The 21,769-nt window shown below is 47.9% G+C and overlaps 9 protein-coding genes across 9 annotated transcripts; 5 read left to right on the top strand and 4 right to left on the bottom strand.

The window, feature by feature from the left end:
• Positions 1-1,873: 1,873 nt before the first annotated feature.
• BKA55DRAFT_59527 (uncharacterized protein) lies at positions 1,874-2,405 on the bottom strand. Its single transcript, XM_046195780.1, has one exon. It carries the CDS (start codon positions 2,316-2,318, stop codon positions 2,022-2,024), a length of 297 nt encoding a protein of 98 aa, XP_046057533.1. The 5' UTR covers positions 2,319-2,405; the 3' UTR covers positions 1,874-2,021.
• BKA55DRAFT_59531 (histone-fold-containing protein) lies at positions 2,149-3,641 on the top strand. Its single transcript, XM_046195786.1, has 3 exons — positions 2,149-2,486; positions 2,861-2,992; positions 3,048-3,641. The coding sequence occupies exons 1-3, from the start codon at positions 2,376-2,378 to the stop codon at positions 3,234-3,236; spliced, it is 432 nt and encodes a 143-aa protein (XP_046057532.1). The 5' UTR covers positions 2,149-2,375; the 3' UTR covers positions 3,237-3,641.
• BKA55DRAFT_589135 (uncharacterized protein) lies at positions 3,473-4,700 on the bottom strand (the record flags this gene model as incomplete). The annotated part of the gene is made up of 3 exons (XM_046194891.1): positions 3,473-3,623; positions 3,909-4,095; positions 4,130-4,700. 3 exons carry the CDS (start codon positions 4,698-4,700, stop codon positions 3,473-3,475), a joined length of 909 nt encoding a protein of 302 aa, XP_046057531.1.
• A 3,445-nt stretch (positions 4,701-8,145) lies between these two features.
• BKA55DRAFT_59512 (uncharacterized protein) lies at positions 8,146-8,676 on the bottom strand. Its single transcript, XM_046195754.1, has one exon. The coding sequence runs from the start codon at positions 8,525-8,527 to the stop codon at positions 8,177-8,179; it is 351 nt and encodes a 116-aa protein (XP_046057530.1). The 5' UTR covers positions 8,528-8,676; the 3' UTR covers positions 8,146-8,176.
• Positions 8,677-10,647: 1,971 nt separating this feature from the next.
• BKA55DRAFT_552656 (ER lumen protein retaining receptor-domain-containing protein) lies at positions 10,648-12,144 on the top strand. The gene is made up of 4 exons (XM_046191453.1): positions 10,648-10,894; positions 10,957-11,015; positions 11,068-11,134; positions 11,184-12,144. Exons 1-4 carry the CDS (start codon positions 10,867-10,869, stop codon positions 11,675-11,677), a joined length of 648 nt encoding a protein of 215 aa, XP_046057529.1. The 5' UTR covers positions 10,648-10,866; the 3' UTR covers positions 11,678-12,144.
• Positions 12,145-12,204: 60 nt separating this feature from the next.
• BKA55DRAFT_552653 (transcription initiation factor TFIID 23-30kDa subunit-domain-containing protein) lies at positions 12,205-13,028 on the top strand. The gene is made up of 2 exons (XM_046191452.1): positions 12,205-12,449; positions 12,495-13,028. The coding sequence occupies exons 1-2, from the start codon at positions 12,288-12,290 to the stop codon at positions 12,897-12,899; spliced, it is 567 nt and encodes a 188-aa protein (XP_046057528.1). The 5' UTR covers positions 12,205-12,287; the 3' UTR covers positions 12,900-13,028.
• BKA55DRAFT_552648 (uncharacterized protein) lies at positions 13,029-13,598 on the bottom strand. Its single transcript, XM_046191451.1, has 4 exons — positions 13,505-13,598; positions 13,438-13,453; positions 13,206-13,388; positions 13,029-13,156 (listed from the first exon to the last, which is right to left on the bottom strand). The coding sequence occupies exons 1-4, from the start codon at positions 13,545-13,547 to the stop codon at positions 13,123-13,125; spliced, it is 276 nt and encodes a 91-aa protein (XP_046057527.1). The 5' UTR covers positions 13,548-13,598; the 3' UTR covers positions 13,029-13,122.
• An 811-nt stretch (positions 13,599-14,409) lies between these two features.
• Positions 14,410-15,506, top strand: BKA55DRAFT_683814 (glycoside hydrolase superfamily; the record flags this gene model as incomplete). The annotated part of the gene is made up of 3 exons (XM_046198550.1): positions 14,410-14,598; positions 14,645-14,781; positions 14,831-15,506. The coding sequence occupies 3 exons, from the start codon at positions 14,410-14,412 to the stop codon at positions 15,504-15,506; spliced, it is 1,002 nt and encodes a 333-aa protein (XP_046057526.1).
• A 970-nt stretch (positions 15,507-16,476) lies between these two features.
• On the top strand, positions 16,477-21,626 carry BKA55DRAFT_589130 (uncharacterized protein; the record flags this gene model as incomplete). Its single annotated transcript, XM_046194890.1, has 6 exons — positions 16,477-16,993; positions 17,040-17,580; positions 18,316-18,347; positions 18,934-21,050; positions 21,087-21,381; positions 21,580-21,626. 6 exons carry the CDS (start codon positions 16,477-16,479, stop codon positions 21,624-21,626), a joined length of 3,549 nt encoding a protein of 1,182 aa, XP_046057525.1.
• Positions 21,627-21,769: the final 143 nt, after the last annotated feature.

Raw genomic sequence — 21,769 nt, 5'->3', positions numbered from 1 at the left:
TTTCATCTTTCCTCCTTTGGTCTCCCTCTTCTTCCTCCTCCATCTTTCCTTCTTCTTCATCAACCAACATTCAACATTTGATTTCCTTCACCATCTGCATTTCGCCTTAATAAGGTAAATATATTTGAATATAGCGCTCTCCATACCACTCTCTGAATCAGACGACATTCAACATGGAGTCTTCGTCGGAGGTAAGGACTCTGCTCAAGTGATCCTCAAGACTTATTAGGTAATTCTTAGAAAATAGTGCTAAGGCAGTACAGGTGTCTCTTGAAAGCTATGGTTGAATTCGCGATCACTGGGAAACAATTGGGCAAAGCCCTTGAACGACAGAGGGACAATTTGACGAGCTATGAGGAAATAAACCTCACCAATTATGGGTGTCTTACCGTTCGCTCGTTGAGAGTCATACATGAGCTACCCCCTGAGGACCCTAATTATCCGGAAGAAGAATAAATGGCGCGCTGGTGAGGGTTACTACTGGAGGTACGCCGCTCGAGACGACAACGAAAACTTAACTGTCGACTCAGTAGATGAGGTCCCACCAGTTAGAACCAATGATCGCAACGGGCTATGAATGATTGGGGGGATGGGGCTGGCATTTCTTGGTACATGGGTTGAATGGGCACACATCACAAGATGGAAAGTTTGGGAGTAATTCTGTAGTATATCAAAAGGGTCTTTTACTGGAATTGCAAAATACTCGCCGGCGCTTGAGTTCAATATGTAATATATCATTTGCTCGTCAAGCGACGCTGCATGTTCGGATCCAGCTGACACCGGTCCAACCACGAGAAGCTTCACATTCAAAATAGAAGCCTGTTGCTGAATACAAGGCAAACTTGATTCTGCTCATGGCAGCTTTGATGCTGGAAACATCACAGCTGACTTCGCGGACAAATCCGCTCAACTCAGGATTGGCGAGTTGTATAAAACGTCGAGGGTCATTGTCGCCTTTGGCTCGAGCGAGCAATCGGGTGCGGCGAAATAACCGTTGGGTGGCCAATTACGAAAATCTGTGGTCGACGCGACGGAGACTCTTGATATCCGATTGAGGTAGAAGCGAGATAACATGGCTGAGAGTCTCTGGTGGTAGGTGATGAATCTTTACAGTGCTGCCCATGTTGAACATTTGAGGGCTCCAGGCTGCCTCAAATGATTGAAGAATGAGTGAATGGGGATCGAAGATGCTTGTTGCGATTTGAGACCAGCAAGAGAATACAGTGTCTGAGACGCGAGTATCGGAGAATTGTTTCGGTCACGGTTGATTACGCACATACTACTTAATGTAAGTGTTTGGCAGAAGCCGAAGTTGCAAAAAGACCTGAGGTCTTTGACAGGTGTGAAAGGGCTGGTCAGATGCTTGCTGGGATTAAGGGATTCCATATCATCATTGGGGTAAACTTATCTGAGTAAGATAATTATCGACTTCTAAGTTTATTCAAAAATAACCTCAACTTGTTAAGGTATTTCTGCGTAAGGATGATATCTCATTTTCTTATATTATCTAGAGAAGTTGCCGTAGTTGTAAGCCAGGTAAATGCTCGGCTAACTGGAGCCAGAACAGCCACACTTCAGCCACAGCGGGACATGATCAACTCCAAACCGAGCCTGGGTTTCAACTGTTCAATACACAACGACATCTCATCAAGTGTCTAACAAGATGCCCTGACTTGCCAGAAACCGACAAGATACCGCCTCTGTACCAGTAGCCATGCCAGTACATGCTGTATCATATTTATGGCATTCAACAATCTCCGGGTGACACAGCTGTGAATATGCGGCAACCCGTTCCAAGCATGACAGCAAACAAAGATGAGATGTGCCAAGTGAGTATCAACGCAGCTCCTCCGCCAACACCTCTAGGAGTTTGAAAGAAGTCTTTCTTGACCATACCACCTTTTCTTAATCCATATTTACCCTTCTTGAGGACTTTACAGCACCAAAAACCATGTTTTGGTGATCCCTAACCAAGGACCTCTTCTCACACAGCCTTTGCTGGCCCAGCTTGATGGCCGGGTTTACCTCGGGTCACGCAGCCAATGACAAGCGCTTCTGCATCGGCAAGTCAATGAGCAATTAAGCTTCCAGCAACAGAAGCTACCTGAGGCATGTACCTCTGTACCATCCAATCCCGCACCGCACCTCACGCAAGCTCGCCCTTCGCCAGAGCCTGCCTGAAGAAACAACATCAGCACCGCACCGCAGCCCGCTAAATTTCTGCCACTACGAACTCTCGATCCCGCGTTTTTCACATCAACAACATCAATCGACATTTCGACCGATCGGCTACCGCGTTCGAACCCGTATTGATTCATCCCCAAATTTTTGATACTTTTATCTTACGACTTTTTTTTTACGCGATCATATCGACAATGCCTGGTGGAAAGGGAAAGTCTTCTGGTGGAAAGAGCTCCGGCGGCAAGACGAGCGCTGCTGAGGGCACCAAGAAGCAGCAGAGCCACTCTGCTCGTGCTGGTCTTCAGGTGAGTCTCAACTTGAGAGGTAGAAGAGGAGGATAAGCTTGCTTTGTCGACCGATTTGCGCACATTCCATGTCCCGCATCCCACATACTTCAAGTTTCACGATCCGTTCCCGACGCGTCGAGCATCTCCGCACGATGAGAAAATCTTTTCCAATTGACAGCGCATCCTCCATTTGGCCCTCGCCGCGCGTTTGAGCTGATGCGACGGTTCGGCAACCGGTCACCGGTATTCTGGGGCGGCTGTCGACGTTGTTTGTATGCATGCTGGGTTGAAACGGGACATGACGGAATGCGCAAACAAAGACGGCTCGGGAAACATTTTCTATCAAGGATTGCTGGTTTCATCTAAACTCGTACTAACGTAGTATTTCTCAGTTCCCCTGCGGTCGTGTCAAGCGTTTCCTCAAGCAGAATACCCAGCAGAAGATGCGTGTGGGAGCCAAGGCTGCCGTGTACGTTACAGCTGTTCTGGAGTACCTGACTGCCGAAGTCCTCGAGTTGGCAGGCGTAAGTTCATGAGTCATTGTTGCTGCCTGATATTGACGCTGACATTTCATCACAGAACGCTGCAAAGGATCTCAAGGTGAAGCGTATCACGCCCCGCCACCTCCAGCTTGCAATTCGTGGTGACGAAGAGCTCGACACTCTGATCCGTGCGACGATCGCCTACGGTGGTGTCCTGCCACACATCAACCGCGCCCTGCTGCTCAAAGTTGAGCAGAAGAAGAAAGCCAAGGCACTTGAAGGCTAGAGACATATCGTTTAGGGCTTTATTTTGCTTTTATTCTTCAGGACTTGCGGTAAACCGGTATATGGGATGGTAATGCAGAAATGCTTGAATTCGAATTCGATGGGGGCGTCGCGTCGAGAAATGAGCGGACGTCCGCACGACCACAGCTTGGATAGCTGAGGGCGCCTGCGCTTTCAATAGGCACACGACGAGCTCTCGGGTCGGCTCCAGAAGCCGGTACCCGACGACGAGAGGGTTCACGTTATGACGAAATGCCCTGTGCTATTTGACTTGCGCGAGCTGTGTACAACAGTTGTGTTTTCACCTTGGTGTCTGGTCTGGTATGAGATGCGACACGGAACCGCTGTGCTGATGGACTGGATTAGGTAGACACGGAAATACGAGTTCCTGGTTAGTCATCGAAAGTTCAATGTTAAAACGAGTGTGATTTGTTATGATCTGTTGTTTGTGTTAGGAATGTGGATTAATGAAGCTATCATGTTCGCTCAAATGATGTTTATCTAGTATGATCCGCTCAAACAAGTTCCGCATTGCATCTTCTTTGCTACCCTTTCCATTACCTCATATTTCCTGAATATCTTTCCCAAACCCGCCCCCGTTGTAATCACTTCTCCTCTGTCTCACCCCTCAATGTTTTGTTATTTAGCTAGATTCGCCTGAGTTGAAGCAAACCAAGCATCAACATCCCTCTTATACGCCGCGAATATCTCATCTTCATCATCGATGTCTTCAGGACTTGTTATCTCCTGATCGAACTGTGGTAAAAGCTCACAAAGGGGCAACTTACCTGCATTTTCCTCACCCTCACCATACCATGGGGGGTGCAACGCGCCGATGGTGGTCTTGGGGGGGTATCTTCCTAGATGCTTCATAGCGCTCTGTCTGGCACTGACTGGGATAGTCACAGTCCAGTTCACAGTTATGCTTCCTTTTAAGCATACGTTTCAGCCTGTCCTCGGTGAACAAAGTGCGTGTTATGACCTCGACCTTGTATCTCTTCGCTCGGCGCTGTGCACTACCCCTGCCGTCGAAATTGCGCTTGATGCGGCGCTCCCACTTCTTAGGGTTGGCTTCATACTCTGAGCGAAAGCGTTTCCAGTCGTTGTATTGGGCCCAGAACTCATAGTCGTATTCATAAACTAATGGAGATGGACGTTTTGAGAATTTACGGCTTCTGCGAGGTTGTCTAGTCTCTGTAGTAGACTCGCCATTTGGATCATCGCTTGAGATGTACTTGTATGGGGGTTTGCTGTTGTATGAAGGGCATTTAATACAGCGGCTTGTGACGGAGATCCTGTATTCCTGCTTGCATTCGGGACATCGCCATACACAGGGCTCGAGGGTTCCGGGAGGGGGATCCTTGGGGGGGATACAGTTGCGGGTGAACATTCTGATCGGTTGCTTATCCATGATGGAATTTATGGTCTCCACGTCTGGATGAAAGTCGCGCGGACTGGAAGGCATAATGTCGAAGTTTATGGTGGACGGCTTCTGGGGTACTAGGTTGCTGAGATTACAGTGAGTGAGAATACTTGGTCTTTTGATGCTTGGGATCGCATTGACTTATTTACAACATGTCACATTATAAGCGCATATGAAGTTTGCGTATGAACATGATGCTTGATTGCTGATCATACAATGAAGTTCCAAGGGTCTTTGAATGTTCTTACAATCGAGTTCAAAGACGTGCCGAACAAATGGAACTCGGCAAAACTGCGTGAAGGAAGATTGTATCAGTCTTTGTTCTAGCATATAGGACCTGGGCGGCCATGAAAGAGAACTATGTGAACAGCGGTCGTTTACCAAAAGCCTGATAAGGTGTTATAGAGTACCGAAAGATAATGAGTTGTTCATCAATCATCAGTGTGTTTGTATTCGTGTTGTTTGATCTGTTGTTTCTTTGTTCCTGTGTCGACCACCAGGGCATCCTGCAGACATGTCACTGAGCACCTCAACTGCAATCAGTCTTCTTTCCCAATACTAGCTTGAGGTATCATATCATATCATGTGACCTAGAATGCTTCATGTTTGTAGCAAGTGTCTCCTGTATATAATTGCAGCAGCTCAGGAATCCTTTCATGATGTAAGGAAAACATCGTTTCAGGCATCATAAAGCACACCACAACCCCAGTTAATTAACTACAGTCACATCTATTGACTTGCTCGCCACACTGAGTTCTTTCAACGTCAATAGTGGGAGGGAATTTGCGTCGCTTTGGTCAGTATGCCAAAGCCTCAGAGTTGAACCCCTGAATCCATCACTGAGACTTGACACTTCGCATTCTCTCCATCACATGGCTTGCAATGATTATAAGCGCTTGCATTCTCGGGAATTGTCCGTAGCAACCAACCTACTAAGCTTTTATCAGTGATAAGGTATCTTGCCGTCACCAACTTGAATTTACTCAAGCCAGTGTCCTTAGGAGGATCATGGATCAAGTCATCAGTAAAACTCATGACCTTTTGGCTTTCCATGATGGACTGATCATCATGGCTTCGGTCTCTTGACGCGGCCTCCAGCCATGTCCTACTCGTGGTACAGACGTCTGACGCCTCTATCACTTTAGCGCGCCATCAATGCGTCAATGTGTTTATGACTTGGTCTTTTTGTTTCTGTTGGGTTCTCAAGTGGTCATCACCTCGGTTCATGTGCGGTAGGTCTTCTGGCTGAGTGGCAGCATCATATGTTGAAGCTCTGGTTGCGCCTCGTGTTCGATTTTGGAGGAGCCATGATGCGGTATGTTCACATCTCATGATCATTATAAGAACTCGGCTTACCACTAATGCCTGTGTGTAGATTGCTCTAGGAAAATAATGCCATAACAAGTCTTTCTGAAACGCAAGTCGTTGCTTTCAAGGCCTTATATATGGGCGGGGTGAATAGATAAAGTTACATTTTCGGTAGGTGTGAGCATCATCTACTGGTTCAAAGACAAGCTTTCGTGCTCCGGCTCGCTCTCAATCTTGTATAAGCGGGCTCATCAATGTCAGAATTATATACATCAAAGCAAGTGGAATGAGAAGAGGGTAAGACAGAAATCATACTTCTCAGCTTGAACTTAATTATAGCACTTGATTACAGATTCGTTCTTTCTGTCTAGATACAACTTGTCTTCTATAAACTCACTCCTCAAAGTAACAGAAAAGTCTTCAAAGCTTCTATGAGTCGACATGCCGACATTCCGAGCTGGCTCCATATGCACCTCATTGCTATAATGAAGAGAAGTTTATTTTCCTGAGAAGCAATTAGTACAGAAACTATGGCTTTTACTATGAACCTGGATGGTATTCATACGTAGTAGATTGCCATCAAACTTCACGCCAACGACTTCGGTGTAGAAGTCTGAGACTGCAATAAACCTTCACATACTCTTTATTTCCTCATTGGTTATGCTTTCTCGGTGTAAGTCACTGACACTCAGATTGCGTGACTACCTCGAAACTCACGATACAAAAAGTTCACAATCATACGTGTTCGGACACGTAAACTGAGGGTCTCTGCCCTGGGTTTGAGTTGAGGAGACTATTCTTCATGTATATAAGGACGAGATCCTCCCACTTGGAGCATGATTCCTTTCTTCTCCTTATGCATGTTTTGATGTCGTGTTTGTTATCGACTTTCTTTCCCTCATTCATTATTCTTATACCTTCATTCACATATACATTTCTTTATCACATATGCTGGCTACTACACGCATAGTGCGCCTACGTTTCATTCGTTACCCTAGCCATCAGAATTGGGTGTATATCATCTTGATACATATACATATGCCGTGCACCTTTCGAGAGGGTGAGGCTGAACCACGTTTTTTGCTGAGAAGCCTTATCGCCTCAGCTGTTTGATATCGACGTCGACAGTGTCCTAGTTGGCTGTCGTACTGTGCCAGCAAGTAGCAGAACATACGAATACACGGACACTGTCAATCTATCATCCTTCCTCTTATCAGTACTCTCACCCAGGGATCGAATCTGAATCTCTCTTGACGCCATACAGCATCATGAGAGATTCATGATTAAGCACTCAACGGGAAGTAAAAGAGAGAATGAGGAAGAAGAAGACAAAAATAAAACCGAAAAAAAGAAGAAAAGAGAAAAAGAAAGCGACAAGCCAATCTTCTACTGTCTGCCAGGAGTATTGCTCTTGGCACAAACAGCAATCACACAGCTCAAGCCCACACGGATGAATCGCGATCTTTTCCCTGCTTATGTTGAGTCAAATTAAGCCGCAGGCTCACGTTCTATTTGGGCCTTTGATACAAGGTTTCGAACTTTGCATCAGCAGTACTACCACAACGCTTTTGCGAAGGGACGGATGTTATCATAAGCGAGTCTACACGCGATTTCATTCTCTCTAGCATATACCCCATTCATTCTCATTTTTTCCTGCCTGTCCTAACTCCCAGAGAGCCATCCGGCGCGACCTCGACGTACTGTTCCGCAGAATTGGGAGGCGTATTCTTCTTAGGGAGTATGCACTTCCTGCGGTTGCTGTGGGTGACGAATCGCCCATCCGCTCGCTTCTCATACCAGGTGTGGTGAGGGCAAGGGTCCAGCACAGTTCCATTGGGGGCCGTGAACACGAAGCTGCCGTGGCATGTGTTGCACGCCAGATTTGCGCCCCTCTCCTCTATATGAGGTGGTTGGGGTTGAAGCATCTCATGTTGTGGCACAGGTAGCCGTGCTTGCAGGCTCCGAGCATGTCTGGCTTGCCCCGGTATACGTGGATACCGATGGGGCCACGACGGTTCTCATGCTGCGTGTTGCGCATGTTGTCCTTGTCCCACTCTCCAGATTCCCTCACGGCCCAGCAGCCAAGTCTGGTACACTCCTTGTTTCCGTAACCCAAGATTCGGACGCTGCACCACTGAGGACTCAGTGAGAGCAGCCTGCCGATAGTGTCACTTTCGACCGGCGCTGGCAGATTGTTATGAATCGCGGCGTCAATGGTGTCCCGAGCATAGCACGGAAGCGGAGGAGTCAGCACGTGAGGCCGTCGAAGCGGCAGAGGGGGGGCGCGTTCTCGGCGGAGTTCTCGTCGACGGCATTTCGGCACAGTCGCCAGCACTCATGAGCGGCAGGTCGGAACTCCTCAGGCAGAGCACGAAGAAGGTTTTCCATCTCTCCAGCAAGGAGTCGAACGTCGTCTGGGCGTCTCCCACCGGGCGTCTGAGGCCTGCTGGGAGAGGTCGGCTGAACGGCAACACGCCGGGCGCTGCCTGAAGCATTGCCACGACTGACACTTTGACTCCTGCGGATACCTTTGGGACTGACACTCTGATCAACGCCATCATACTGGGATGCACGTCGCTGCACGGGCTGCGAGAGCGGGAGACCTTTCGGCCGTCACCAATTTATGATTGAATACCAGACATCTTGAACATCTTGACGTGCTTGACGTGCTTGATGAATTGCCACGACTGACACTCCACCCCGACTTTGAAAATTGGCAGGGAACACCGCCAGGAGACTCGAGCAACTTTGGGTCTAGGTTTATTCGATAGCCAACCCTCCCAAGAGGATCCTGGTGTTGTTTCAATAGCTACAAAAAAAAAGATAAAATCACAATAGCCCCCAGGGTTACAAAAAACACTAGAATCGGTTTGGTGGCAGTCGACAGATTTTGGTGTCAGCGACTCTCATGTTTTTTATACCCCCTAGACTGGCTGTCACAGCCGGTGAAGCTATTGTATCACAGTTCCTAAAATCTGTGTCACTTTCAGAGAGTGACCCAAGGCTATGAACTGTGAGTAACTCCCCAGCGTCATTGGTCATGAATAACTCATACGGCTATTGATGCTGGGTAATATAAGACCTGGTTCCGATGAGTTGTTACGGTATGCTATGCATCGCAAGTAACACCATCTTGACCCGTGGTCTTTTACTTGAGCCTCTTTTCAAAGTTATCTTTGGCGCTTGAGGAGGATGTAACAGCTCCTCTGGGGGCCACCCAAAGCAGAGTGCAGCACAATCTGTCGTCCTTCAAACTTTGATTGATACTTCAGATACTCCTCTTGCTTGGTAACTTGAAGTGGCTCAAGGAAGAAAAGACTGAATCAGTCTAAAAACCTGCCCATTGCCCGTCTCTAACGGGTCTTGGGCTTGAAAAATATCTCGTTGGAGGGATAGGGCTGGAAAATTCTACCCTTACTGCGTAGGGTATCTGATGCATCTTGCTACGCGGTCTGCCCGAAGAAGACGTTCGACCCCTGAAAGCTGGAATTTGGACATAATGTTCATTCTAGAATCAGGGGTAATCTGGCGCTCATATCCTCCACCTCCATCTCGAGCACTGCGTGGCGACGAATTACTGTCCGCAGTTGAGAACCGTGCTCGAAGCGCATGGTTTGCACGATGTGAGCGGTTGAGTTTACGGCCAGATGAATCAGTAAGATTGCACGAATCTCATCTGGCTGTTGGGGAATAGAGGAGTTGTCTGTACAAGATAACGGATCTTTTATTATTACATTACGATTGGTTATGCATATTTTGTGGATTTCCTTTGCTTGGATGGCGAACGGCACCTGCGCCCTCGATCATCTTGCGTGTTCTGCGACATCATAAAATAACATAAAAAACCTGCGGTTAGTATTTAGTAAATATACTGCAACCGTACATAACAACAAGCAAGGCCACCGTGATACCTGTACTTGAAACGTTTGTCACTGTTTTTGGGCTTCATTGAGATGAAGTCTTTGACGTAAGGATTGGTCTCAGGGGTGAGTAGATTCAAGTCTGTTTCGTATGTGTTATTCACCTCGCCCATGGTTCTCGCTTTACAATCGTATTCACCATCCTGTGATAGGTAACTTATTCGGTGTTTTTTTAAAGGTAACGTAACCATAAGAGATCATTCTACAGCAGAATTATGATGAGTTTTGCAGTATCATGCATGTACTGAAACTCAGCTTTATGGCTTGTAAGTTATCGACAAAATGTTAAGCCCTGAGAGGTGGAAAGGCCATTGCGTTCTGGACCGATAAAACTTAGACTGGGAATGGATTTTTAAATTATAATTGCAAGTAATTCTTTAAAAGTTCTAAAAATTATTAAGTTCTGATCTCTGTCTTATGATGATAATTGGCAGAACATATACTTCGTGCGCTTATGTGGTACAGCTTCATTATATGACTGGCTGCTGGCGAACCTTAGTGGTAGACTTCACCGCAAACCTAACAGGTGTGTAATTTCAGGGAAATAGAAATGATAGAAAAAGGCTTTTTTGAATGTCCTATAATTAAATGATATAAATTTTCTTTCTATGTTCCATTCCATAACCTCACTTACAACTTCATGATAACAGCCACACACCCCTGAGCGGTGGCTGAAAACCGTGGCGCTCAACCTGACACATGCGAGACATTACGTAGCTGGATGGCCCAATGAGCTTGCAATCGCGTCGTGTCCTTTTTCAGCCGAAGCTCAGTTTCAAGATTCATGATTCTCCAAGCTCCCTTGTCAATCCCTCGAGCCATCACCATCCAACCCTCGTCCGAACGATCCTCAATTGTATTCGTACTCACCCGCCTTTGACAGGTTGTCGCTCGCTTCCCACTCGCTGCGCTTCTAGCAGCTATCTGCATCTTCTTCAAACTTCTTATCTTAGCTTTGCGACAACAGCACCACCGCAATCATGCCTTTGAACGTTTTCCGAGTCGCTGGTACGTTTTCGATAATGCGGAATCGACAGGTTCGTTGAGCTATTGGCTGACTTGTAGCACAGCGGATTTCTCGCATCTCGGCTCCATTTTCATCTTGCTTCACAAGATGGTGCAGCTTAACGTTGGTCCTCCCTTGTCAGACACTATAGATCAGCAATACTAACCGACTTCAGAGCTGCTCAGGTATCTCCTTCAAGTCGCAGACACTCTACATGCTTGTCTACATTACTCGCTATCTTGGTACGGCTCCCATTAGCAGACCCCAGGAGCGCATTCTAACCTGCTCCAGATCTCTTCAAAACCGACAGCATCTACAACTTCATCTTTAAGATCATGTTTCTTGGTTCTCAAGGCTACATCATCTACCTCATGACCAACGCCTACAAGCCTACCAACGATCCCAATGTCGACACCTTCCGAGTCCAGTACCTTCTCGCCGGAGCTGCTGTCCTCGCCATCGTCTTCCCCTATCACTACACCATCTCCGAGATTCTGTGGGCCTTCTCCATCTGGCTCGAGTCTGTAGCTATCCTTCCTCAGCTCTTCATGCTTCAGCGCACTGGCGAGGCTGAGACCATCACCACCCATTATCTCTTCGCTCTCGGCAGCTACCGTGCTCTTTACATCCCCAACTGGATCTACCGATACTTCGCCGAGACTAATCACAAGGTCGACACCATCGCTATCGTTGCTGGCATCGTCCAGACCGTTCTGTACAGCGACTTCTTCTACATCTACTACACCAAGGTCATGAAGGGCAAGAAGTTCAAGCTCCCCGTCTAAGCGATCAACAAGACACAGAGATACCTGTACGAAGAGAGCACCAAGCTCTGCAAAACACGTCTTATACGTTTTGACACTGTAACGATGAAGTAGCCAATAGGCAAGACAAGACAAGACCACAGTTTTGGTCACGACAACTCCGGCTTCTGGAGATGCATGCATGGCGTTGGTTTGGGAGGTCAACAAGGCGGTAATTACAATGGCGTCGCCGTTTGGCTTGGAGATTTTGGGGAAAAGGGACCGTTGATTTCAGTGCTGTACCAAGTCAAAATAGAGTGTAGTCTATTTGCGTTGAATGCTGCTATTTCTGTCATTTGTGATGAGCTTTAGGCGCTATACACAATGAGGAAATGAAGGGGCATATGAATAATTAGGCAGGGAAATACATATGAGAAACTAAATGCTGGTTTATGCTTATTTGATTGTGCCTGGTTGGCTTTCTTTAGTCCCATTAAAGCTTCTTGGCATTGTGCGGCTCATGCAAGCCGAACAACTAACGTTAGACCATGACATTGAATCACGTGACCGTATCTCTTAACGCGTCGACCATCAATCACTTTGACTTCAACTTCAACATCTTAAACCACATCGCATCACCAAATCCTTCAGTATGGCTAGTGATGCGCCTGAAAAGCCAGAGCAGACCCCTCCTGCGCCAGAGGCTCCTGCTGATGAAGCGACCGCTCCAGCGATCTCCGATCCTCGATTACCAACTCACAAGGATGTCTCTCTACGAGAGTTCTTGAACAAGATGGACGACTATGCGCCAATTGTACGCACCTCAGACTCCCGACCAAACTCATCTAACACTTTCTAGATTCCCGACGCAGTCACACACTACTACATGACCAAAGCCGGTCTTCCACCACCTCCCCAGACCGATCCACGCCTCGCGCGACTCCTCGCCCTGGCAACCCAAAAGTTCATCGCGGACATCGCCGCAGATGCATACCAGTACAGCAGAATCCGCGCATCGTCAAATACCAACAATCCCATGGGCTCTCTCGGCGCAGCTGCTGGATTCCCTATACCCGGCCAGCCAACTGGACAGCCAGGAAGTAAGGACCAGGCCAAGGGCGCACCGCTGGGTATCCAGCGACCAGGCTACGGAGGCGGTGGACAAGGCGGGAGCCAGAACAGGACTGTTCTGACCATGGAGGATCTTGGTATGGCTGTTGGAGAGTACGGTGTCAACGTCAAGCGTAGCGAGTTCTACCGCTGAGTACGTATTTGGTTACATGACTGCAAGGCGTTACGGTTCGGCGTTCACGGAAGGATATGGATCCGTACATGATATCAACATGAAAACCAGGAAACTCATAGCTGGTTGCAATAGATCGCCTTCATATGCGAATGGATCCCTTCGTTGAAATCATTGCTCTAGTGATGTCACACGTAGTGTTTTGTACATGGGTATACCCAGATTCCAGTCCCTATTTAATATTCTACCTCTTATCCCAGATATTGGGCTTTCGTGTTCTATAATCAGTCAGAAGATTTCCATCTTTCGGCTTAAACCGAGACTTACGGTGAGAATTCGCCAAGCTTGTGTCCAACCATATCTTCTGTAATGGTCACCTCATGGTAATCCTTCCCATTGTGCACCTCGAACTTGAGACCGACGAAGTTGGGCAGAATCGTAGCTGATCGAGCCTGTGTTCGCACAGGGGGCACCTTATCACTGGATGACTTGGGCCATACAATGGGTAGGCTATCGCATGTTAGAACGGTCAGGGTAATCGAATCGGTCGTCGGCTTACGGTACCAAGTGCGGTCCTATCAGCAAAATTAGCAACCAACAATATCACGGCATGGAAAATAACATACCCTTCCACACTGATCGCTTAAGAAGAACCCGTGTCGCGTGCATTATCGCTGGCACATGTCGTTCCCTCGAAATTTCAGGCCTGCATCACCAAGCTTCACCATGCGACGGATCTAACCGGGGGTTGTTTTTTCCGATCGGTTAGTCCGAGACTTCCAACACGTGACTACCCCGGCACAGAACGGCTACCGGCACCTTGTGCTTCTCTCACCTGAGATTTAATATGGCATTGTAAACGGAGAAAGAATCCCACCAACGAGATAAAAATGCTTGTTTCAACAAGAGATGATCATTTTAATAATTGTACGACAAGTTGCGTCATTGATGCGTTCAACTCCCTATTAGGAGGACAACTAGGGGGAGAAGTGTTTTTCACAACTGAGCCAAGTGGCTTTGATAGAGGATGAAATTTGCTGTCATTGGTCTTGAAATGTCAGCCAAGAGATGCTATACAACTCTACTCCACGAATAATATCATCTCAACTTTTCTTGCTTCAATATGTTCAGTACCGGAACGCGGCGTGTTAGTGAAATATCAGGGGCCCTAGCTCCTGTTTCAGCCAAACAAACAGGGAACACCGGCAAATCAGTTACCACCAAACTGGGTCATGTTCTACACTTCATCTGGAGAAACTATTGAAACGTGCAAATCGACCGAGTCTATTCCTATATGGGCACACGGAAGATCAATAGTCAGTCTGTGTTGGCCATCCCATCCCTTGTCACATCCTGACTTAATGAACATGCTACGAAGGAAGCTATGCATAGTACCGCAAGTTACCCCGAGACTGAATGTGTATATATACTCACCATGTTGTCCCGTTTTCCTTGGCTCTGCATGGCTCGTTGATCGATCCTCTTACAATCATTTGAAACAAGAAACGAATATCCACTCCTTCTAGCAAACATGCGGTTCACAGATTTCCTTCTCGCAAGTGCTGGCGCTTCCCTTGCTCTGGCTGCTCCTCATACCTCGAGGGCCAAGGGCAAGTTCCTTTTCACTGGTTCCAATGAATCTGGTGGTGAGTTCGGTGAGGGAAACCTCCCTGGACAGCTCAACAAGGACTACATCTGGCCTACCACGAGCTCCATTGATGTAAGAATCTTGACTTACAACTTGTCCGTGTTACTGACTATGGCAGACCCTCGCTAGCACTGGTATGAACACTTTCCGTGTGGGTTTCCGCATGGAGCGAGTGACTCCCAGTGGTATCACCGGTGCCATTGATGAGGCCTACTTCAAGGGTCTCCAGGACACCGTCAACCATATCACCAGCAAGTCAGTAACTACCTTTTCTATCTTTGCATGACTCTACTGACACACTCAGGGGCCACTATGCCGTTATTGACCCTCACAACTACGGCCGCTTCAACGGCAACATCATCAAGAGCTCTGACTTTAGCGTCTGGTGGCAAAAGGTAGCCAAGCGCTTCGCCAACAACAAGCTCGTCATCTTCGACACCAACAACGAGTACCACGACATGGACAACTCTGTCGTCGCTGCTCTCAACCAAGCCGCCGTCGACGCCATCCGCAAGGCCGGTGCAACCTCTCAGTACATCTTTGTCGAGGGTAACGCCTACACCGGAGCTTGGAGTTGGGTTTCCAGCGGCAACGGTGCTGCTTTGAAGGATCTCAAGGATCCTCAGAACAAGATCATCTACGAGATGCACCAGTACCTCGACTCTGACTCGTCTGGTACCTCTGAGACTTGCGTTAGCTCTACCATCGGTGTTGAGCGCCTCAAGGCTGCTACCCAGTGGCTCAAGGCCAACAAGAAGAAGGGTATTCTTGGTGAGACTGCTGGCGGTGCTAACGCCAACTGTATTGCTGCCCTCAAGGGCGAGTTGCAGCACTTGCTTGATAACTCTGATGTCTGGACCGGTTGGTTGTACTGGGCTGCTGGGCCTTGGTGGGGTGACTACATGTTCAGCATGGAGCCCACTACTGGTACTGCTTACAAGAAGGTTCTCCCTGAGATCAAGCAGTTCATTGGTGCTTAATCGATGTCGTTGGCATGGTTTGAGCCAGGAATGAGGAAGAGAACGGGTTGACTCGTGGGGTCTGATTATTGCAAATACTTACTCGACGTATATAGTTTCTTGAGTACAAATCAATGTTTCTTGTTTTATACGTGGCTCTCAACTATTGGCGTGCAAAAATCTCTATTGTGACGATAATGCATGAATGTAGGTAGAGAGCACTCAAGTCTGGCACCCAGATCCATAAAATGGTTTTAAAGCTGACCATATTTTATCGACATCAATGCTATTTGTGTAGATTTAGGATACTTTAGGATTAACTTAGTACCTTTTTAGACAACCTACCTAGGTAGTAGTAGTTTATCTTCACATCCCAACCCAAACAAAGCCTTGAGGGTTCTAACAACCTATGGCTGTTTTAGGGAAGCATGTAAATTACCGGCGTGGCTATTGAAGATCATTTAGATACAAACGATTGTCCAATAACTCCTGCTAGGCCTGTCAGATTACATCAAGATGTCGTAGGTTGATTGGATTGAACTGATTGGTAGTTCGTGTAAGTGATACAGGGTAAGCTGATTGGTAACAATGACATTGAGTGGTGGGGTATCACGTGGAATCGAGACCTTGAGACGGACTCAATGGTGAGAGTGGGTGTCCCCCAACGACCAACTAGGGATTGCCCGAGCGGAAAACACCAGATTTCTGGCATCCCCTTTGCATCACCATCTCAACCACGTTTTGATTGCTTCATATTCTTCATGCGATTCGGGTACAACTAGCACAAACCCAACCAATACGGCGTACGCCTCTTTGACGACGCCCTTTTCTATGCCATTGTTCTCTCCCAAAGAAGCCACTTTCCCTCTTCCCACATTCTCGACAGCGAAACTTCAAACCGATTTAACCTTCAACACTCAACGTACGACCAACGAATCGTACTTCGCAATTCATACAGAAACCTAGCGACGTCAGAACAACCAAAATTTCGATGCCCAGCGCAACGGCTTCCGGAGCTGATACGGGTGGCTCGGCTCGATCTCGCGATCATAAGCAGGGTAACCAGGGACGATCTTTCACTCCAGACCAAGAGGCAGCAGTTATTCGTATCCGAAGATGCGAGGCCACTGCGTTTTATGACATTCTAAATCTTTCGACCGTCAAGGACACATGTACCGAGGCTGAGATCAAAAAGGCTTATCGGAAGCTGTCGCTTCTGACCCACCCCGACAAGAATGGACACCCTCATGCGGACGAGGCCTTCAAGATGGTCAGCAGAGCTTTTGGAATTCTAGGCGATAAAGAGAAGAGGGAAAAGTTTGATAAGTTTGGCACAGATCCTGATAGTAGATTCGCCAGCGCCCAGGCGAACAATCCTTTCTTCAATCAACGAGCCGGTGGTGGTGGTATGGGTAGAGGTGGCCCGATGTTCCAGGATGATTTGACTCCGGAGGAGATGTTTGCCCGTTTCTTCGGTGGAGGCGGCTTTGGTGGTGGTCCATTCGGAGGTGAGCAGAACTGACAAGCAAGATGAGACTCGTACTAATGTTGTAGCCTTTGACACAGGCCCTCAATTTGTTTTCAACTTTGGAGGAGGTCCTGGAATCAGGGTTCATCAGTTTGGCGGAGCTAGGCCGAGAACGCGACCCCGAGAAGCCGATCGCGGTCGACAGAACGAAGGCAACGCTTTCCAAACGTTCCTGGGTCTACTACCCATCATCTTATTCTTTATCCTGCCCATCATCACATCCTTCTTCTCCGGCGAGACTTCAACAACATCGGCATCAGGACCTCGCATGGTCTACGACAACCCCCTACATCCGTACACGGAGCAGCGCACGACACCGAATCTGAACGTCAACTACTACGTTAACCCCGACGAAGTTGCCAAATATTCCGAAAAGAAGCTCAACAAGCTCGACCGTACGGCTGAACATCAGCTCTTAAGACATCTCAAGAGCGAGTGTGAGAACGAGTTGATATACCAACGGAGATTGAAGGATGCCGCCCAGGGATGGTTCTACCAGGATCCCGACAAGATGGCACTCGCACAGACATACACGATGCCATCTTGCGAGCGGTTGTCAAGCCTTGGGTTAAAATTTTAACGACGTACATGCACAGATAACGTCGTGAGCAAGTGGATATTATACACCTTTCTTGTATAGGAGTTGGCGTTGTGGCATTTCTGGGACTGCATGGCGACGAAGGAACTCGGACCTGACAAGCAAGCAAGCAAGGGGACGACGCCCATAATCAAGTTATGTATCATTCAGCAGCGTTTAATGCTTAAGGGTGTATTTTCCTAGTGGAGGTTAAGAAAGATCCAATTCGAGGTAGATCTGTTGTACTGCGTTTAGAATGCACACCAATTGCTTCTTTTGACTTCCAGCCACCACAAGCTATTCTCTGGATGACTATTGGACCCTTGGTCTGAGCGTTGGATGACCGTTGAATCTAAGACATTGGTGGATCATGAAGAAGTGAGTGCTTACTCCGTCCACTAAGACATTACTAGGTCTACAAAGATCTCACGTTCTCATAATAAATGAGTAAAATATTTTTTTCTTTTCGAAATGTTTGTTCCAGTATGAATATATATCCGAACAGCATGTTCACTCACTTCATCGCGGTGTAAGTCGACGTATCTCAGATCGTCAATGCTAGCTTAAGCGACTTCATCTTTCTCAGCCAATCTTGACCAAAAGAAAAAGGACAAGCGAGGACCAGCCTTTAGAATTATGAATTGAGCATTGCTGCCTATCTAAGCGGTGAGGCAATAAAAGGAATAGTATATATTCTTCAGCTTGCTTGATACTTGAATCGACAGGCCCACGTCATCGTTCGCGGCCCGTGGCTGTGGTAAGCAAGTGGCGGGGCAGTCTTGACTGTGGTCTACGTAGGTACATACAGGCACCACCCGCCCAGCTTTTTCAGCTCAGCGCATGCCAAACTTTCTTCATTATTCGCTTTCCAACCAAGACAAACTCACATTGAACTTAGGGTCTCCAGTCATTTTGCTTCTTGTGTCACAGTAGCTTCTGCTCTCAGCGAATTGCACAGTTTCACGTTGCACCGCCACGTACAGAGCGGGACCCAGTGACGACACATCTCCCCACACGAGCTATTGCTGTTGCGATCAAGAGGACTTCAAGAGCTGGATATCGACGTATACAAACTAGAACGACATATTTTTGACGTTTGATACGGGTATTTGGTTGCTAAGTTTCTCGATCTCATGCATACAACTCACAGCGCTTCGAGAACCACTTCGAATCACTTCCCCGCAGTCGCCCGCGTGTGATAGCAGCGCATCAGCTAACGACCAAACCGAGTACACTGAAACCCTCTATTTGACATGTTCCTTTGACATTCGACGACTCCAAGTTTAAACTTACCTCAAATACGAACACTGTCAAAACGATGTCGAATAATCCTTGGGCTGAAGGGGGGAATGAACCTGGATGGGAAGATGTAGGACCCCGCCGCGAAGGACAAGCCTCCTCTACAGATAATCCGAACCCTCAAGCTGTTCCTGCGGCCCTCAGACCTGGAATCGCTTTCGATAACCAAGATGAGCAACAGGCGTGGGGAGAAGCGAGGACACAACCAAATAACCTGCAACAATCTCAGGAGACGCCTGCGGTGTTAAGACCAGGCGGAGACAGACCAGAAACGAATCCTTTTCTACGAAAGAAAGTACCCTCAAGACAAGAAACACCACCGACGGAATCATTCTCGAAACTTGGTATTGAAGAACCCAATACGAATCCATGGCAACCGGCGATAGAGGTGCAGAATGTACCATCAGCTCCGCAACCGATTCCAAACCTCATGGACGATGGTCCACCTAGAGGCGCATGGACACCAACACCAGAACCGCTACCTGCTGGGCCACCTGGTATGGTCTCACTGCCTTCTGGTAGGGAATCACCTGCTTGGGATGAGGATCCTCTGAGGAGAAATGACAAACCTCCTGCGCCACCTATGAAACTCTCTGCAGAGCTTACTGGAGACACGAATATCTGGGACGATGTAGGTGGCGCCGATAAGGGGAAGGCCAAGGTCACGGGGGAAGCCAGGCCAGCATCTCCCGATGATTGGAATCTGATAGATTCAGAGCCATCGCCGAGCCCCATGAAGGAACCTGAAGAGGAGAAGCCGCCCTTGCCGCCGAGACAACCAACGCTACAAACTGAACCATCGAGTTGGAGAGCTTCCAGAGACCCGATTGACGGAAAGACCGAGACTTATCAAATTAAGAATATACAATGGCATGACTCGACCTCGTCAAAGAACCCACGAATATCTCCAATTTTGATCCAGAATGCAAACGGGCCCTGTCCTCTTGTTGCTCTGGTCAATGCACTTACCATGACAACACCTGCCGATGTCGAAGATACTGCACTTGTACAAACCCTTCGCTCAAGGGAACAAGTCAGTTTGAATCTGCTTCTGGACGCTGTTTTTGACGAACTTATGTCACCACGACGAACCAGTTCTGAAGATGCATTGCCAGATGTTGGAGATTTGTATGCTTTCTTGCAAAGTTTACATACCGGCATGAACGTCAACCCGCGCTTCGTCCCTACAGAGAGTATGATAAATGCTTACAAGCGTACATCGTTGACACATTTACATCCTGCTGAACGGGGAGACCTGATCCCAGGAACCTTTGAGAACACGGCTGAAATGGGTTTGTATGCCACATTTTCGATCCCATTGATTCATGGATGGTTGCCACCAAAGAATGAACATGCATATGAAGCACTGGAACGGCAAGCCGTATCATATGAAGACGCACAGAATCTCCTGTTTCGAGAAGAAGAGCTCGAACAGAAGTTGTCTGACCCTGAAGGTGGACTCACAGAGGATGAGCAGCAACTTTACCAAGATATTGTCATCATCAAGGAGTTCTTGGATAATTCTGCGACTCAACTTACGCCTTGGGGCATTGAAGTTATTGGTAAAGCCATTAGGCCTGGTACATTTGCCATTCTTTTCCGAAATGATCATTTCAGCACACTGTACTGCCATCCCCAGTCGATGCAGCTTGTCACGCTGGTGACGGACGCAGGCTTCAAGTCTCATGATGAAATCGTATGGGAGACACTATCAGATGTCAATGGTGGTAACACCGAATATCTCTCAGGAGATTTCCGGGTCGTGGGATCTGGCGGTCTTGCTCCTTCGACAAGTGCAGGAAACTACTCCAACAACGACGGCGGAGAATGGACGACAGTACAGAATCGGCGGGGAAAGGGGCGAAATGAGGATGAGCCCCCTATGAGCCCCAATGCCGAACAGGAAGATAGAGACTTGGCTCTCGCATTGCAATTACAAGAGGAGGAAGAGGAAAGACATAGAGCAGAGGAAGCACGAAGACGAAGAGAGAGCATGCTTTCAGAGCAATTTATCGAGCAACAAGCCTTTCAACCAGCAAGTGAAACACGTGGCAACCGTGGAGGTAGAGGTGGAAGAGGAGGACAACCTGCAAGAGGAGCTCCACGAGGTGGAGGCGTCACCAGAGGAGCCACCGGTCTCGTTCCAGGACGCAACAGCTCCGTCAGCGCGCCCACTACAAACACAACCAACGCACAGCCTAGAATACCCGCCCAAAGAGTGCGATCCCTCATCCCAGCTCAATCACCGAGACCACCCGTGTCACGACCAGCGGATGAAGCAGCAGACGATGCGCCGCCGTCCTACGAGCAGTCGGCCCACGACAGAACGTATCAGCCGCCGGTAGGACACCCGAGTCATCCGAGCAGCAGCCCTACGATATCGAGGCAGACCACTGCTGCGAGTGTGAATTCGTCAATGCCAGTGGGGCAGAGACCTTTTGGGCAGTCTGCAGGCAGACGGCCTTCGGGTCCAGGGGTGGGGGTAAATGGCGGTGGGCAGAAGGAGAGGGATTGCATTGTGATGTGATTTCATGAGCATATGAGGGACGGAGTCTTAACTTGGGAATAGGTAGTCAGGAGTTTAATGGTATTTCTAGCATGGCCGGGTCTATCTGAATAAATTTCATTCATTAGCTGTAGCTTATACCTCTTGTTGATGTGTAAGTGAGGGCCAGCTGGATCGTCCACAGGGAGCAAGGAATCTTCTGACCCTAAGGCAAGGTGCAAAAATATCTAGTCTAAGGTCTACTAAATCTATATAAAATTTATATTCAACTTACTTGAGTCTTTTTATCATTTAGGATAGACATCTCAAGTTTTCTTGCCTCCCCTGATCTGTGTATATGCAGCCTGCTCGGCACCGCAGTTTGTGATAAGCTA

Source organism: Fusarium redolens (assembly GCF_020744475.1).
Source record: "Fusarium redolens strain MPI-CAGE-AT-0023 chromosome Unknown BKA55scaffold_1, whole genome shotgun sequence".
NCBI classification, from domain to species: Eukaryota; Fungi; Ascomycota; class Sordariomycetes; order Hypocreales; family Nectriaceae; genus Fusarium; species Fusarium redolens.
Note: the sequence above shows the minus strand (reverse complement) of the source record. Positions and strands in the feature narration are given on the sequence as shown.